Here is a 16,852-nt window from a genome sequence, read left to right as displayed (position 1 = left end):
CGAAATTCAAGACCAAAGTATCGGTGTCACAAAGTCTTTTGCAAAGCAAGACTATCGGCGAAGAGAGGAATCCTTGAACTATCGGTGGCCATGCTATTAGCGAAGTTCAAGACCAAACTATCGGCGTCCCAAAGTGTTTGGCAAAGCAAGACTATCGGTGAAAACAAGAATCATTGAACTATCGGCGATCAAGACTATCGGCGCAAAAGACTATCGGCGTCAAAGACTACCGGCGATCAAGACTATAGGCACCCAAGGCTATCGGTACAAAAGACTATCGGTGTGAAACTATAGGCAGGCATACTATTGGCATGAAACTATCGGCAGACATACTATCGGCGAACTTCCACAACCTTGGCCAAAAACGACCTCCAAGGCCCAAAATGCCCTCAATACTCACTCAAACCTCAAAATGAAAAGCTATAAATACCACTCTTCATCCACTCTAAAGGCAAGTCTTTCTCGACTTAGAAAATCTCTGCTTCACTCTCGACTCACTATATTTTTTTCTCTCGATACTAGAGACGAGATATTAGCCTCCCACCTCGACTAATGTTGAGCGTCGGAGTGCGGGCCAGGGTAAACCCCTCTGTGTCCCCCTAGTTCACGTTTCTTGCCTTTTCAAGCGAAGAACATGACGAACACGAAGAACCCGAAGATCGTGAAGAACCCGAAGAACACGACGAACTTGAAGGACTCGACGAACATGAAGCACGCGAAGAACACAACGGACTCGAAGAACTTGTCGAACACGAAGAAGGTGAAGAACTCGGTGAATCTGGAGATCGCGAAGAACCCGAGGAACACGACAAACTTGACGAACACGAAGGCGAAATCACGACGTGACGAGAAATCGGAAACTTTTTTCTGGTGATACAAAGACGACGAGAAGAGAAGATTTCACCACACCCAACTTACGTGCGGTCATAGAGTCCGGCTCTAGACTGAACCACGGAAGGTTGGCCAAAAAACAAGGTTAACAGTAACATTAAACATTTATTCCCTAAAAAAAATAAATGTAAGTAGAGCGAATAAATATGAAATCATTAAATATTATGCCCCTAAATCTTCTTTATATATAAAAAATAAAAATATAAAAATTCACCTAAGTTAACTACGAACTTTTTACTACTACTTTTTATTCATTCCCTGAATGATGAAAAGTTTTACCATAAGGAAATGGCGGTTTAATTTTGTAGTCAAAATAAAAAATATAAGGGGTAAAACTACAATATATTGATGATGTGTAGGGACCAATTGATGAGAAACAGCCTTTTAGCGGAGGTTTTGTAATGGCGCTAAATATTTCGCCGACGAGAACACATCAAGTTTGTCGTCCTTCGTCTCCTGTCCAAAAAAAAAAAAAACAAATAATAAACAATTCATTATAGCGAATAGCGATAAAGAAAAAAATATGGGATCTTCGAAAAACTTCAATCGTACCACAAACGATTACCCTCAAGTTCTTCAGCGTCTCAACCAAGCTCTCAACTTGGGAACCAGGTTTCTCTCTTTCTCTTCACAATTCTTATGCTTTTGTTCTTTACTTTGCAATTCGATAGTAAAAAAAATTCGTGATTTAGCTCTGAAAAGAGACTGTAAAGACTTGAATTTTCTTTTACTGCTAGTTTTTTCTCTGACGATTTAGCGATGAAATATTTCGGCTTCGTACTTCCGAATTTACTAAACAGAGTTTAGCGATTAATCACTAGTATACTTTGAAGAATCAAGAAACCATGTGTATTAGAGTAATTATTTTCAATGCTTGATCAGATTAGGAAAAAAAAAAAAAAAAAAAACAGCGAAAACTCTAACTATGTTTTTAATTGTGTGAAAAAAAAGGAGTGGAAGAAAATGGAATTGCTCAGATATTCAGGTTCAAAGGCAGTTGATTCGCTCCGTAGCGGCATTTCTAGACTCCGAATCGATTCGGACCGACACTTTAAACAACCCGAATCTCAAGGTGTCCATTCGAAAAATTCCCAATTTGGATGATCTTTTGCCCTAGACTAGTAGTAGTAGATTTATAAGATAATATTATGTTTCTATTTAGGGAACAATCTCCGACGCGATCGATGCATTGGCGTGGATTCTCGAGAACACGAACGCGGTGACGCTGAGCTCCGCGGCCGAGACGGCTCTCAAATTGATCGCCGCTTTGCCTCGCCCGGTGCTGAAATCTCACGCATTGGATCTCGTCCGTCCTTTGTCATCAGCGATCTCGAGCCGTCGGATCGAAGTCGCGGTGCCGTGCTCGAAGGCGCTGAGCCTCGCTCTCTCTTCGTGTCCGAAAGACGAAGAGACGCTCTGGGGAGTCCTCGCGGAGAAGAAGATCGTCTGTTTCTGCGTTGATCATCTGAAGAGCTTCTCTCCCGATCTTCAATCCGTGGCTTCTTTGCTGAGCACGATTCTCCGGAGATTCCCTCGGTCTAGATTCCTTGTGTGGAGCGACGGTGATTTGACGAGAGTCTTGTGCGACGTTCTCCAAAAAGCGGATTCAGACAATAGTAAAGTCGAGGTTTTGGGGTTGCTTTCTGCCATAGGTATTGAATTATTATTTTTATTATTACTGTAGTTTCAATTTTGATTTGACCTAATTTCTTGAATTAATTTTTTTTCGATTTTTTTTTTCGAGTGAAGCTTTATGCGGTACCGGAGCCGAAAAGCTCCTCGAAAATGGAGAGTCCCTTCTTAAAGCTACGGTGAAATGTATGGGAAGCTCGCAATCCCAATCCGTTCAAGTCGAAGCTTTCAGGCTCGCCCGATTATTCTTAGCTGTAACGAGACTAACACAAAACCAATAGATCCGAATTTTAAATTGATTAAATTCGTATTGATTTTTTGTTTCTTTTCTTCACGGCAGATGAACGAAAGGAGATATTCTAAAATGAGGAGTCTTTTCTGCGAGCCGATCGTCGAGGCGATAATCATCGGAATGAGCAAAGCTTCCGTGAACTCGGGAGATTCCTCGAGAGCCGAGATGGCCGTGGCGGTCGAGGCGTGTCGATTGGCTTCGATCGCCCGTTGGGACGGAGATCACCACGGCTTCTTTTGGAAGCACGGGATCGGAAACGTTCTTCTTGATCTTCTGGTTGAAAATTCACGTGCCCGACTGGTTCGAGACTCGCCGTCGTTGGAGAAGCAGTTCTCGATCGCTCTGGCATGCCTCAATTCGAATCATCTCCCCGGTCTGAGGAGCTATCTTTGGGATATTCTCGGGTGGCTTGCTATACACGGAAAGAAAGGTTTCAAGCCCGAAGGAGATGGTCAAAGACTCTCTCTCTACGTTCTCATATTATCTGCTTGGTATAGCCTCGTGTTATCGGCCTATAGTCCCAATTTTACTGAAATGCCGACATTATTTTATAACTTTGATTTTCGTTTTCACTGGAATTTCCAAAAACTTTCCAGTTGCGGTGGAAATGTCGTTATTTAATCAACTTTGCTGGTTTTTGCCAAATTTCAAAGATTTTTTGAAACTGATAAATTAAATGGCTTTCAGCCCCCGAAAAACAAATTTTCACTTTTTTTGGCAAATAATCGTGGGCGTTCCCCAAACTTTCAGCCCTTGGTTGAAAGTACATTTTTTGTTTTGTTTACTTTTGTATTTTATTACGACGATTATTATTATTTACATATTTAGCTATGTTCTGTTTCAGCTCGACCTTTGTTGAGGCTATTCACAAATATCACAAGCTATGTCAAGTGAATCCCGAGGACACCTTGAAAAGCGAACCGGTGACGAGGGCAGTTCTAATGATGATTTACTCTCCTTGCGATTACATCGCTTCAAACGCGCGATCAATACTATCCGAATTACTGAACCCAAATGGAAAGAAGACCTTCGAACACTTCGTATCGGCTATGAAACGCATCATGTCCCGGAACAGTCTCGACAGACCACAGCTCGTCATTTACGCGACAGTCTTATCGTGCCTCGCGGGCCTAGAGGAGCCTCGAGGCTGGGTTCTCGAGTTTTCGGGGATGAAGCTGCTCTTGACCCTCGTGAGGCGCTGCGTGAGCGAAGGGATCGGAGACTCGAATGAAAAAAGCTTTTCCTCCCAAAATTGTCACGATTCGCTCTGCGGCGGCTTTTATTCGGAAGAGTGGGAAGGGAAAGACGCTCTCTTGTTTTACAGCTTGTTCGGGCTAGCCGAGTTGATGAGGCACAGCGATCCCGTGAAAATACCCGAGCTTTTCGAGTCTCTTCACGACGTGTGTACCAAAATCTCTGCCCCCGGAGTTCGTTGGTTCGCTTCGTACGCTCTGAGCTCCCTCGGACTGTACGGGTTCCCTCGGAAGCTCTCTAGAAGGATCGAGAAAGTACTTCACGACGAGTACTATACAGACTCCGCGTTCGTTCTCAAGAGCGGGGAGCGATTGAGCATCCACCGCGTCGTTCTCGCCATTCGATGCCCGTCGCTGCTGAGCAAAGAAGAGGTAGTAGTGGCGTCCGATTCCGCGGCGGAGATCCGGAGAGAGATTCGATTCTCGGGCTGTGTCGATCGCGCGGTACTGATGAAACTTTTGGATTTCGTGTATTTGGGCTATCTACGAGCCGGGGAAGAAGAAGAAGAAGAGGGACAACAGACAATGACTGTGTTGAAAGCCTTTGCGAAGCATTGCGAATTCTCGTCCCTTGTTCAAGTTCTGTGTCGAAGACGGCCAAAGTGGGGCGCTCCGTATCCGAGTTTGGATCTCTCTCTGGCTCTCGGTCCACTCGGACATCCCTTTTCGTATGTTTCTCTTCTTCTTGTGTCTATTTTGTCTCATTTAAGGAATATTGGATTTATTATTATATATAGTAGATGGATAGGGGACTGGAAAATATAGAATGGTTTAAATTTGTTGGTCAATAAATAAGAGCTTTTTTTCAATGGGTGATAAACAAGAGCTGATTATTATAAATCTTGAGTTCCTTAAATCCTCACAGACAGTTACGCACATCACATTTCATTTCATTTCCTTAGATACAATATATAGGCTAGTTACTAAAATATATTGAAATCGTTTTATTAGTTCGTTGAACTGAAAGAGTGATTTGTAGATAATTCGTACATCTATAATCACTAGTTAAATCTGTTAAATAATTATCATCTCAGGGATGTGATTCTTGAAGCCAAGACGAACGAGACGCGAGATTGGAAATGTGATTTTTGTCAGTCTTCGGTGCCGCACGTTCACGCCCATAAAGCCATAATGACGGCAAGTTCCGATTATTTCCGCGCTTTGTTCACATCGGGAATGCAAGAGAGGTACTCTTATTAATCACTAAATAACAGTAAAAAAAAAAAAACAACTTTTCGTATTTTGAACTTCGTTTAATGATATTCGAAAAATTATAAAACAAGCTAAAGAAACTTGTTTTTTAAGTTGTTGAGGTGTCGAATTACATAAATAAGTAACTCTATTGAATCAATATTTTCGAGGACTAATTTAGGGATCGAAATGTCACTCGCATTGTAATCGCAGTCTTTCGGATACTATAAAGCTCGATCTGAGTTGGAAAGCGGTGGTCAAGCTCGTGGAATGGTCGTACACGGACGAGCTTCCGAGCCCTCCGAGCGGATGTGTATGGAATGAGCTGAGCGACGGAGAGAAGCTGAGCGAGCTCGAGCCATACTTGGAGCTCTGCTCTCTGGCCAAGGGCTTGTGCATAGAGGAGATCGAGGAGGCTTGCTCCGACGTGATCGCCTCTCGCCTCACCTCGGAGCGACACCTGGCGGTCAAGATCATCAAGATCGCCGTCGGCTTCGCGCTCTGGAACTTGGTCGACGTTGCGCTCACCTACGCGGCTCCTTATTATCGTCAGCTTTTGGAGTCCGGGGAGCTCGAAGATCTCGACGACTCGCTTGTCAATATGATTCGTTCCGCTTCGGTACAATATACACAAGGGGATTTCTGATACAGTGTAAACACATGTATAAACGTATGTATATATAGTTCTGTTTTTTTAGCTTTTAAGTTGAATACTTAGTTAGGTTGAGGAGTATAGGATTAATAAATTAATTAATAAACCTCTCAAATTATCATAGTGGATAATCACCTTTTGATTATAGTTTTTTAAATTAATATATTTATCGTCGGTCCATGAGAGAAAATTGGGTTTTAATTTCTGATTCAGATTGATGATCATTCAATGTCACTTTTTAAAATCATGTTGTCGTCCTTATGGGCTGAAAAGTCTAAAATACCCTTATCATTGCCACTCAAGCACAAGTCCAACTCATTTCATCAACTTTTTATAAATAAAGACACTATATATGTATATTATCAATATCTCCACAACTCTTGGTTCCTTCAACCAAATCCTACGTAACATTTCACTCTTCTTTTCGAGTTATCAGAGGGAAAACGATATGATGATACCTAAAGCATGAACACTAATCACGTATCATAGTTCCATGAAGACGTAATCAATCACTCATTTAGAGGATAATCAAAGGGAAGAGGAGACACGAGGGCCGGGTTGAGCAGGTCGGGATGAACAAAGCCGTATGGCCTCAAAACCTGATTGTCGGCGAAAGTCAAGGCCTTTTGCATCCCATTCCAACAAGCCTCCCAAGTGTAAGTGGGATTGTGATCGCCCGTGCAAGGCTCGCATCCCGTGAAGTGCGTCACGAAAGGCTTTACGCTTCTCGCCACGCCATTCGAACTCAAATACTTTTCCTTGATCTCGACGTACTCTTCGCTCTCTCGCTCCGCGTATCTCCTCCTCAAAATCCCGTCTCTCTTCTCGCTCTCTCTGCGCTCTCTTGTCATGTTGTCGAACTTGTCGACCATGCTCACCCAATAGCCTTCCAAGTTGTACTCGCTCTCCAAGTAGATCTTGTCTCCCCATTTCTCCTTTTCGGTCAAGAGGAGGTATATCAAACCGGATTGGTCGTCCGATTCCGGGTATAGCTTGTCCTTCAACAGGGACTTTTGTTTCTTGGCCCAGTTTTCGTGGTCCGGGCTTTGTGGGCCCATTTTGGCCCATTCTTCGATCAACTCCATAGACCACTCGCAGTTTCTGATCAGCAAAACGCCGGCGTTTAGGCCTGTCCAGCTTCGTTCCACGTGGACCGCGTGTGACCAGCCGTGGACGACAAGGTTGTGCTTATTGTACCTGAAAAACGGTCATGTGGTTTTAGTATTATTATTATTATTTCTCAATAATGGGGCTAAAATTATTTACAAGACCACCCACCACCGACAAGTATTTTTTCAATTTTTTTTTTTTTTTTTTACAGTGGGGTGTGATTATGTGAGCTAGTCCTACCTCGTGTTTATTTTGTGAATGTCAATATCAGTTATAATGAAGCTCATTCATCAACAAACCTAACACAGATATTTCATAAACCAATAAAATAGTCTCTAGGCTATGAATCTTATTGACATGGGAAAATCATTAGAAAAAAAAATTAATAATAATAGTTAAGAAAACAAAAGATTTTGTGTTGTAAATTGTAATTGACTTTTGAAACAAAGTACACGACAACAATCACATTATTACAGGCCAAAACCTGAATCAATATATACAATAGAGAGATATTATTAGCTAATAATCCACATTTTTTAATAATTAGAATGATCCTCTTCCTACTTAAAAGTCCTAATTAATTTCAGTCTTTTGGTCTTATTATTTTAATGTTCCACAACCAACAACAAAACATGCTTAGAGAGCCTGACAATCACTACCATCCAATGAAAATAGATAAATTAATAAATAATTAGTTTATATTTCCACATTCATTCCTTGATAATCACAATATTCACAAGACATACCTCTCCAACGGAAGCTTGAATTCCATATCCGTGAAAACGGCATCAGAATCAACCCACCAAATCCACTCGGCTTCAGGGTGAGCCAACATAGCCGCTCTTATAATAGCGTACTTGGCCCAGAAACCAGTCATCCTCGGATCCAACAAAACGTTGTTGTAAAAAATATCAACGCCGTGAATCCGACAATAGTCAACCTTGTTCTTGAACAGCCTCAGAAGCAAATGGTCTCCGACGGGATTCCGACACACCGACGGTTGAGAGCCACTAACGAGGACGATCTTCTGGTCGGACTTCACTGCAAAGTTTGGATTTTTACGGAGCCACTGTCTTCGCTTCTCGTCCCAGTTCTTCAGGGGAGTTCCGATTGAGTAGCCGAGAGATGGGTCGTCGTAAAAAGATGTGGCCTGAACTGGGTCGGCGTCGGAATCGGCGTTGGAGGTCTGAACGGCGTCGTTTGGGAGTGGGTTTGGGTTTGAAGGTCCGTACGGAGTGTTTGGGTTTATGCAAGCGAAGAGCGCCCATATCAATGAGATCGCTAAAAAAGCTCCGCCGACGAAGAGAAAGCCGTCGGCGATGAGAGACGAGGCTTTGTGTACGACGCTGCGTTTTGGGGAGGTTTGGAAGTGTGTGGTGGTCTCTGATAAAACCATGTCTGAAGTCTGAACGTGTAATTAATGGTTTGCGTTAAAGATGGACTTACTGTTTTTGACGAAAGGAGAGACAGTGAAGAGACTGAAGAGAGAGAGATAGAGAACGAGAGAGACAAGACAAAAGTCTTTGGTGGAAAATTCAATTAGGGAAAAAAAATTGAAAAAGACCTGATTTTGCGGTGGTATTGACACGTGGACATGCATGGACGAAAGCAAAGAATAAAAAGATGAGTTTTTTTGGGGGAAGGAATAAAGATGAGATCTTTTTTTTTTATTAATAAAAAAATGTCTCGTTCGACTTCAACGAAATTTTTTAGGGTGCGAGATTTCTTGCATACATTATGCTAGACTAGAGTGTCGGTTTTACACTCTTTCTATTTTATATGTATTTTTGTTACGGTGACGCGATTATATAAGAGAGTACACGAGTCCGAGTAGATATATGATCGCTAATGCATAGTAAAAATTAAATATTAAAGTTGTGATGATATATTATTTTCTTTTCTTTTTCCCAAGAAGAAGCTGCATCATTGGCTCTTCTTGCGTTTAGGGCTCTACCATTAATTTATTTTCTTCATGGAAAGAAAAAGAAAGCATTGATATAATATGACTAGTAGGAAAATAGTAGGAATCAGTCTGAAAAGGTAGGGCGTTTTTGATTTCTTGGTTGGTGGATTTTTGTATTATTGGTTTTCACATTTAATAGCAATATTGTCTTGTTGGAACATTTAATGCAATTTATATTTCCGCATTTGTTGACGTAACAATATATATGGTCATTTTCCCCTATTTTGTTCCCAAAAAAGATGAGCATTTACGCTATAATGGAATTGGCACATGCCACTTGTTGCAAGTACAATGTTTGTTTGTCCCTTTCATTTCTTTTTCCCTCGCTTTTTTTGGCAGAACTGTAGAAACTAAATTTACTAAAAGAGTCCAACGTTAAACCTCAATATAGCATGAACATAGTGTATTCTTAAGAACTTATTTAATATATACCAATGTATAGTTTGATTCTCCTTAGACTCCAACAAATGGATTCATACAGCCTCGCAGACTCGCAGTCGATAATGTCATAGCCTCAGTGGACTGGTAGTCGGGATTAAGCCAAACACCACATTTATAATAAATAAATAAAAAAAACAAAAAAAAAAACTCGAACATAGCCAACGAAAAGAATGACAATAAAAAGGCATAAATACACTTGACTTACGACATATCAATCGCATGCATTGCTTATTCACTTGAAATCATATTTGGTTTATCAAAACAATATTCGCTTTTATTAAGCTGGACTGTATCGACTGTATGAAAAAGAATTAAGAGTAAAGAACTAGTATGTAATACTTAAGAAGCTCAATTATGCGTTTCAAAAAGACAATAACGAGCTGTGTAACATCATATAACTCACCAAGCTATATCTGTTGGCTTAAAAATAAAAATAAAAAGTTCACCCAATCGCTAGGCTTGGCGTACGATAAAAAAGAAAATAAAATAAAAAAATATAAAAAATATAAAAAAAAAAGAGTAATATAGTAGAGAATTTAACCCAAAAAGTCAGATGCTAAACCAATAATAAGAGCATCTAAAACTGTAATTTTTTTTCTTTTTCTTTTTTTGTTCCATGGTTCGAAAGCCCTTGCCAGTGACAACCTTGTCTGCAAAGAAAACATTACAAGCTTACAAACTACACTCGCAATCCGCAAAGAAGAAGATGAAGAAGACCCGTTCGTGATGAAAGTGTGAACTCGGGTCCCACATATCCTCTCTTTAAACTAATATCATGAAAGGCCAAGTGTGGGAACTCAAAACTCCTCTAGGAAATCTGTACAAATCCCTTTCCCTTGGTCTCGCTACAGAGCATCAAAATAAGCTCTCCAGAGAATAAAGAAATGCATACGATTTTCATCGACGAAAACGAAACAAAAAAAAAATATTAAAAAAAAAGTAGCGCAACAGATCGACCGAGCAGGCTTTGCTAACCATTATGAAGTCATATAAACCGGAAAGAAAGTAACAAGAAAAAAAACGATGTGAATCGAAAGAGAGAACTAGACGTACCCCGACAATGTCATACCAACCAAAACTACCAACTTTATTACCGTCCTACCCAAAGCCTCTACTCGGAGTTCGACACGGACCTCCTGCAGAAATCCATCAATATCTGTCTCTGCTGATCGTCTGTGTGACGAATGCTCGCCTGCAAAAGCTGCACCGGCATTTCAAATTTGATAGACCTCGCCACTTCTTCTCCGGCGACGTTCCCCGGGCTCCGCTGGGCTTGCGCGGACTGCATGACACCATCGAACTTGTTCACGCAGTACTTTATCAGACGCCCGAAAAACTCGTTAAACGAAGCCTGCCACAGAGCTCGGTTCGTGACGTCGTAGTTTGTGGCGGCGCGAGGGTCGGTCAAGAGCTCGGTCGCCCTCTCGAGGACCGACATGACAACGAGAGAAGCCCCGTCTCCGGCGGGGCTTCCGATCGGCCGGAGCGGCGGTTGCTCCGACGAACAGACCACCGCGGCGAGGCAAGCGCTGATTGCCCCGAGATCCATTTCACGGACGCAGAGAGAGACGATCTTAGCGAGGTCGTTCACGGTCTCGGCTGACCTGGGCTCGGATGGGAGCGACCCGAACAAGAATCTCAGGTGTCGGAAGATTGCCATGCAGACGATCCGCATCAGATCTCCGCCGGGGAAGAGAAGCCGGAGATACCTCGCGAGAAGCTTCCGTCCTTTCACCAGAGACACGAGCCTCAAGAACACGAAATCATCCTTCGGAATCATCCCAATCGTGGCGTTGCCGTTCTTGCCGAGCGGGTCGACCAGTTGGAGCAGCGCCGCGAGGTCTTCGAGCAAGGCCTGTCTCCGGCGACCCAGGTGGGCTCCGGCGTCGGGGACTTGGTTGAATTGCAGGAATCGGTCGATGTCTTCCACGTCGAGAAGAAGGCAAAGCCCGTCCTCTATCGCGACTCTGGCCGCGAGCATCGGTTCTTGCTCCAACGGCTTCTCAGAGGCTTTTTGCTCGGCCGAGCTGCTTCCGGGGCCGGGCGAGCTCGGAGAGTCCACTTCGAGAAGAGGACGAGGCCTGCGAATCGACGAGAACGGGATTCTCCCGAGAGCGTCGACTTGGAGGAACGCATGAGGCTCAGCACTGGCCCGCGTCCTCGGTGGAAGGTCACGCACTTGGTTGGGGCAGAAGTGGTGTCTCAGCTTCGCGCCGGCGGACTTTTTGGCCAGACTAGCCTGATGGTAATAATCATCCACATACGGGTCGTTGCTATGCGTCGCAGCAAGTTGCATTCTTTGAATGCCGTCGATTTCCTCTGCCGTCATGTATTTCGATCTCAACATTGGCCAACCTCCTTCGTTCCTGTGACCGCCCATATCGAACCCCATTTGAGGATAGCGCGGTCTATTTTTCTGAGAAGACTTTGGTCTCTGGTCTCTAAGATCGCCGATGCCAAGAACTCCATCGAATTTGTTCGCATAAGGCGGGGATGGTGAAGGGTGTGGATTAAATGAATGAGACTGCATTCCCGATAAATTGTTGTACGGCTGCTGAGCTTGATGGTGCATCCTTTGTTGTTGCTGCTGAGAAATCAACTGCGGAGGCGCTAACCCATTTTGATGGGACAACTGTTGGTGCATCATATTATTCAACAACCCGTTATGATCTCCTTGAAACATACCGCTCGGGCTTCCCCACTGGTTTGGTAGCCGGTTATTTCCGGACAGACCGAGGGCTCGCTGGGGTAAACTTCCACCGAAACGGGGTCCGTGAGGTAACCCGGCCATTTGAAGCTGAGAGTTGGTATAAGGAGAGAGGTTCGGAGAAGATAATCCCGTCTGAGGTCCTCCGTGATATGGCAGGTTGAGTTGGCTGTTGGGTGAAGCGTGCTGAGGTATGCCTCCGGGCGGAGGATATGAAGTGAAAGAAGACTTCGGGACCGGAATCGGTTCGCTGGAAAAGTTCGGATGATGCTGTGGTTGTTGCTGCTCCGGGTACGAAGAAGTTCTATACAACAGCTCTTGGGGCCGAGCACCGGAAGGAAATGGCTGCGAAGACCACCTTTTCCCGTCTGTAATGCCATCGGGATCTAAGATTTGATTGTCCCAATTAGGATACTCTTCTCGCTGAGCCCATTCTGCAGCAGATGAGCCTGAAAATGGAGTGTCAGCTGGTGAGTAAAAACGGTTGGTATTACACCGAAATAACCAATTTGAATTTCCGATTTATATGAGCTGGGTATTACAGTCGCTAGAGTTGCTTTTGATGCCAACTCTATGACAAGTACATGAAATTGAGAACTGGCATACTTACTTTCTCTAGATACACTATCGCCAAATACTCCTGAGTTTCTTGATTCAGGAGCAATCTGCAAACACAAAAAAAATATATAATTAAAAAAAATGAGCGCCTGAAGATAGATTCTTGTCATCACAAACTAAAACGACCAAGCAAACAAGTTCCTTCCCTCTGTCCTCGCATAAATATCAATTAATATACAAGTTGTTCAAAGAGCCTTAAAGCTGGCATGCTTATATAGCTAAACTCAAAAAACACAAACTATTCTCTACCTCTCGCATACGAATAATTATAAATCTTGTTGAATGCTATCATCATAAAATTGATATCATTCACCAATAACACTGCAAAATTTATATCTGAACTGACCTTTGAAAATGCACCGGCCAGATCATCGATATCAGATAGTGATCTTAAAACCGAACCCTGCAAAAAAAATAAAAGCACAAAACAGTTTTTAGACTACACATAGTAATAAAAAAACTTAGTGAACTATAACAATACGATATTCCAAAGGCATGTATTATAACCTCGTCTTTATCATAAAGAAACTCCTCTTCCTCAAGCTCAGCTGGAGGTAAACTCTCATCTTCCTCGTCTAACCCTCCCAACTCAACTTCCTCCGAAACATCATTCCCAAAAAACGCGTATTGAGACGCATCAAAGACTGTACTTCCTGTGGGAAAAACAAAACATACGAATCAATAAAGTAAATACAAGTTAAACCTAGAAGAGATTTATACTGCATGCATGTGAAGCCACGTCTTCCTTATATTTCCAGTGAATCAGTTCAAAGTCAAACATGGGACCAAACAATAACCTACGGAAACAAATCAAGAAATCGGTGGTTTCACAGAAACACTGAAACCAACTAAGCTAATCTCGATAGTCGAGTAGAATTGACATACGTAATCAACGATACATAGTGAATTAGTAACCAAAACGCAGATCCATCGTATACTTTCAAAAATCGCGGAACGGAAAAGAAAACAATTAAAGTACGAACAGATAAACAAACCTGAGGAACTTCCAAATTGATTGAGATCTTGAGAATTCGGAGCTTCTTGAATAACACTTCCACTTCCACTTCCAAACGCTTCCATCTCAACAAAACCCTCGAATCGACGAAATTCAGAGAAGGAATGAAATGAAATCGTCTATAAAAATTAAGGAACCCTAAAACCTGAACAAACCAAAAAAAAAAATTGAAAAATACTAGCCAAAACCCAGAGCTTCGAATAGCAAGCAAAAGGAACCAGAAGATTCCCAATTCGTCAAAGCCTAAACGTTTTCTAAAGTTTCTGTGGCTACGTTAACGAAAGCGAAACTGTACAGCGATTCATGGCAGGGCTTTGGGTATATTATGGATTGTAATTTAGTTATTTGTTTATTTATTTTCGGTTTGGATTTGGAAATACAAATAAGGGATAAAAGAGAAAGAACCCTAGAGAGAGAGAGAGAAGAGAACGATGGTGGATTTGGGGCTTCAAAACTCGATTTTATTTTTAATTAAATGAAACAGAAATTGTACAGATAGATAGTAGACTAGTAGAAAAGTGACCTTGTAATGACATTATTAGTACTATTATATCCCCTTCTTAATTATTGTGGAACAAAAATGATTGGAGCTACTGTATTATTTTTAGGATTATTATCATGATTTATTTTCTTCTTTGATGTAAAATATTAAAAAGATATATAAATATATGCGTTGATAAGAAAAATGTCATTTTTATGTGGTTTTCCGTTGTGAGAATGTGAGGCACTATAAGGCCATTGGTTGGGTGGCTTTTTTTTTCTTTTCTTCTTTTTTTTTATAAAGAAAATTGTATATATTATATCTTCTAGTATTATAAGCAATATTAGTCAATTTAAATTGATCTTTAGTAAAATAATCAATATTTATGTATTAACTATTATTTCATTTAATTATTTCAAGTTACAAGATTATTGATTGTGGAAATTTATGTCCTGACAAACAGATGATTGAAATTTATATTTTAGTTCTTCAATGTAGAAAAAACATCTAGGTTAAAAATTTGGTAAGAATTGTACCAATGAATAAAACTATTATTATGCTCTGCTATCTTTTGCTCCGCCTCGTCGAGCCTCTATCTTTGTCGTTATCTCTTGATAGCACTGATAGCTGGTATCGCGTGTTTGCCGGTAGTTGAGGATAGTAGTTTCTGGTCTTGTTCCCATCCGTGTTTGGTTCTCTTATGGAGGAAGTGTGTAATCAATGGTCCTCGTTGGACCTGTCGGAAGAGGAGGATGATACCCTGATCATCGTTGACGAAGAAGTGGCCCATAGTGCTATATCTGGAGAAAAAATTCTCCTAGGTAAGCTGCTGTGTAATAAAAAATTCAACAGGAAAGTCTGCAAAGCTTTTCTAGGAGGATTATGGAAGACAACCGGAAGTGTTGCTATTAAGGATTCAGAAGACGATGTTTTCTGCTTTACCTTCGAGAACGCGATAGACAAAAAGAAAATCTTTGAGGCTGGGCCTTGGGTTTTTGACCGGTCTCTGCTGATTCTGTATGACCCCCACGGACGTGAAAATGAAAAGCCCTCGTTCCTTTTCGCTGATTTCTGGGTCCAATTGCATGGGATTCCTTTCTTATCCCGAACGCCGAGGATGGGTGAGATTATAGGGAAACAAATTGGGATGGTGATCCAAATCGATAAAGATAAGGAAGGCCGGTGCAGGGACCCCTTTATTCGTGCCAGAATTAATTTGGATATATCCCAACCCCTTCGGAAAGGTTTGAACGTTAGACTTGGAACCAACTCACCCAAACAGTGGATTGATTTCAAGTACGAAAAACTTCCAGACTTATGTTTCTCATGTGGGTGTCTGGGCCATGGCTGGAGGATGTGTCCGACGCTCCCACCCAGTGAGGCGGCAAAGGATTCCGGCTCTAAGAGCGATCCGAGCTCGCATCGTTTCGACCTTTCGCTCAGAGCGGACCCCCCCGAATAGATTTGTGAGCAATACTTACAAGATCAGGGGATCTTGTTCCTCTACGAGCCGTGGTCAGTCTTCTCCGGGAGGGGTTAGGGCTGGTGGAGGTGGTGCACTGGGTACGCAAGACAAGCTTCCACCGGAGAAGCATCGCGCCGACAAGCCTGATGGTCTCGAAGCGAAGGAGACGGCTTTTCGACGGCCGGAAACGACAAATTCTCCGACTGGGTCTTCTCTGACAGGTGTGAACGCTATCGGTCTTGGGAATCTCCCCGCCTCGGCCCCTGTTTCCCCCGCTATGGCCAATGGTCGTGCGCCGAAAAGGAATTTTGGGGGTTCCCGATCTCGTGGGAAAGGGAAACTCAATGATGGCTCTGGGAACAACAAACATGATTTGATTATTGGTTCGTCCAAGGTTGCTGAAAACAAAAATATTTTCCCGTTGGTGTTGAAGGGAAGTTCTCCCACGAATTACCCTAAGCATCCTTCTGGGGTGGGCCCTTTGGGTAAGCCCAATATGGGTGATGCTTCTCATGGGACGGCCTCCTCTCTTTTGGCTGACCATTTGACTCTGGTTTCTAACCGGACTGGGCCTCAGACTGGGGAAGTTTTAAACCAAACCGGGCCTAATCCAAAGATGGCCCAAACTCTGAGTAAACCCATTCCTTCGGCCAGCTCTCCTCTAAAGCCGGTTTTGGGGAATTCTGAAGCCCTTGAGAAGCCTGAATCGAGTCCGCTGGATTTAGAGAAGAAGGATTCGCAGGATACGAGGGATGGCGTGGCCGAGTTGGTGTCGGGGAAGCAAGACGACCATGAGGGTGTGCCAAAGGATATTGGGGGGGCTAATCCCTTCTCTGCTCTCCGTGTCAGAGGCGATGGAACAAACTGGAAGAAATTGGCACGTGTGGAGCAGAGGGTCGCCTGGTTGTCTTCGGCCGGGACGGCGGCGGGTCAGCTGGACCTGAAGAAGAGCTTGAGCACTGGAAACGAGGCTGGCCCCTTAACTTTCTCGGCGGTCAAAGATCAGAACTCCAAGGTTACCCAGAATAAAAATGCTAAAAGTCCGAGTGATTCCAAACTGCTGAAGGTTGGCAAGAAAAGATCTCAGATCCCCAGTTCCTCCAACAACAAGCCTAAAATCTCCTTGTTGCAGAAACCCGGC

At 42.8% G+C, this 16,852-nt stretch overlaps 3 protein-coding genes across 4 annotated transcripts; 1 reads left to right on the top strand and 2 right to left on the bottom strand.

The window, feature by feature from the left end:
- The first annotated feature begins 1,287 nt into the window (after positions 1 to 1,287).
- LOC149383145 (BTB/POZ domain-containing protein) lies at positions 1,288 to 6,135 on the top strand. The gene is made up of 8 exons (XM_089628554.1): positions 1,288 to 1,503; positions 1,843 to 1,963; positions 2,054 to 2,543; positions 2,641 to 2,777; positions 2,864 to 3,306; positions 3,660 to 4,736; positions 5,103 to 5,255; positions 5,473 to 6,135. Exons 1-8 carry the CDS (start codon positions 1,415 to 1,417, stop codon positions 5,903 to 5,905), a joined length of 2,943 nt encoding a protein of 980 aa, XP_089484680.1. The 5' UTR covers positions 1,288 to 1,414; the 3' UTR covers positions 5,906 to 6,135.
- Positions 6,136 to 6,295: 160 nt separating this feature from the next.
- On the bottom strand, positions 6,296 to 8,556 carry LOC149383144 (glycosyltransferase 6-like). Its single transcript, XM_089628555.1, has 2 exons — positions 7,768 to 8,556; positions 6,296 to 7,108 (listed from the first exon to the last, which is right to left on the bottom strand). Exons 1-2 carry the CDS (start codon positions 8,415 to 8,417, stop codon positions 6,421 to 6,423), a joined length of 1,338 nt encoding a protein of 445 aa, XP_089484681.1. The 5' UTR covers positions 8,418 to 8,556; the 3' UTR covers positions 6,296 to 6,420.
- A 1,187-nt stretch (positions 8,557 to 9,743) lies between these two features.
- Positions 9,744 to 14,270, bottom strand: LOC149383143 (topoisomerase II-associated protein). Of its 2 annotated transcripts, XR_016301735.1 has the most exons (6): positions 13,746 to 14,270; positions 13,258 to 13,403; positions 13,097 to 13,153; positions 12,743 to 12,797; positions 10,479 to 12,581; positions 9,744 to 10,075 (listed from the first exon to the last, which is right to left on the bottom strand). XR_016301735.1 is itself a non-coding variant. In XM_089628717.1 (5 exons), exons 1-5 carry the CDS (start codon positions 13,828 to 13,830, stop codon positions 10,537 to 10,539), a joined length of 2,388 nt encoding a protein of 795 aa, XP_089484843.1. In that variant the 5' UTR covers positions 13,831 to 14,270; the 3' UTR covers positions 9,744 to 10,536. The 2 variants fall into 2 exon arrangements, 1 of the variants encoding a protein (XP_089484843.1); XM_089628717.1 differs by having other exon boundaries at positions 9,744 to 12,581.
- Positions 14,271 to 16,852: the final 2,582 nt, after the last annotated feature.

Source organism: Urtica dioica, chromosome 10 (assembly GCF_054948205.1).
Source record: "Urtica dioica subsp. dioica isolate 48M chromosome 10, U.dioica_male_clone48M_v1_H2, whole genome shotgun sequence".
Classification (NCBI taxonomy): domain Eukaryota; kingdom Viridiplantae; phylum Streptophyta; class Magnoliopsida; order Rosales; family Urticaceae; genus Urtica; species Urtica dioica.
This window is presented reverse-complemented; position numbering and strand designations above follow the sequence as displayed.

What these genes read in the sequence shown, in the direction of transcription:
- LOC149383143 (XM_089628717.1), bottom strand. Translation starts at nt 13,830, where the DNA reads ATGGAAGCGTTTGGAAGTGGAAGTGGAAGTGTTATTCAAGAAGCTCCG. An exon ending in TGGCCGGTGCATTTTCAAAG is followed by an intron (nt 12,798 to 13,096) that starts GTCAGTTCAGAT and finishes TTGTGTTTGCAG; the next exon opens with ATTGCTCCTGAATCAAGAAA. An exon ending in CGATAGTGTATCTAGAGAAA is followed by an intron (nt 12,582 to 12,742) that starts GTAAGTATGCCA and finishes CTCCATTTTCAG; the next exon opens with GCTCATCTGCTGCAGAATGG.
- LOC149383144 (XM_089628555.1), bottom strand. Translation starts at nt 8,417, where the DNA reads ATGGTTTTATCAGAGACCACCACACACTTCCAAACCTCCCCAAAACGC. An exon ending in TTCAAGCTTCCGTTGGAGAG is followed by an intron (nt 7,109 to 7,767) that starts GTATGTCTTGTG and finishes ACCGTTTTTCAG; the next exon opens with GTACAATAAGCACAACCTTG.
- LOC149383145 (XM_089628554.1), top strand. Translation starts at nt 1,415, where the DNA reads ATGGGATCTTCGAAAAACTTCAATCGTACCACAAACGATTACCCTCAA. An exon ending in TAAACAACCCGAATCTCAAG is followed by an intron (nt 1,964 to 2,053) that starts GTGTCCATTCGA and finishes GTTTCTATTTAG; the next exon opens with GGAACAATCTCCGACGCGAT. An exon ending in CCACTCGGACATCCCTTTTC is followed by an intron (nt 4,737 to 5,102) that starts GTATGTTTCTCT and finishes TTATCATCTCAG; the next exon opens with GGATGTGATTCTTGAAGCCA.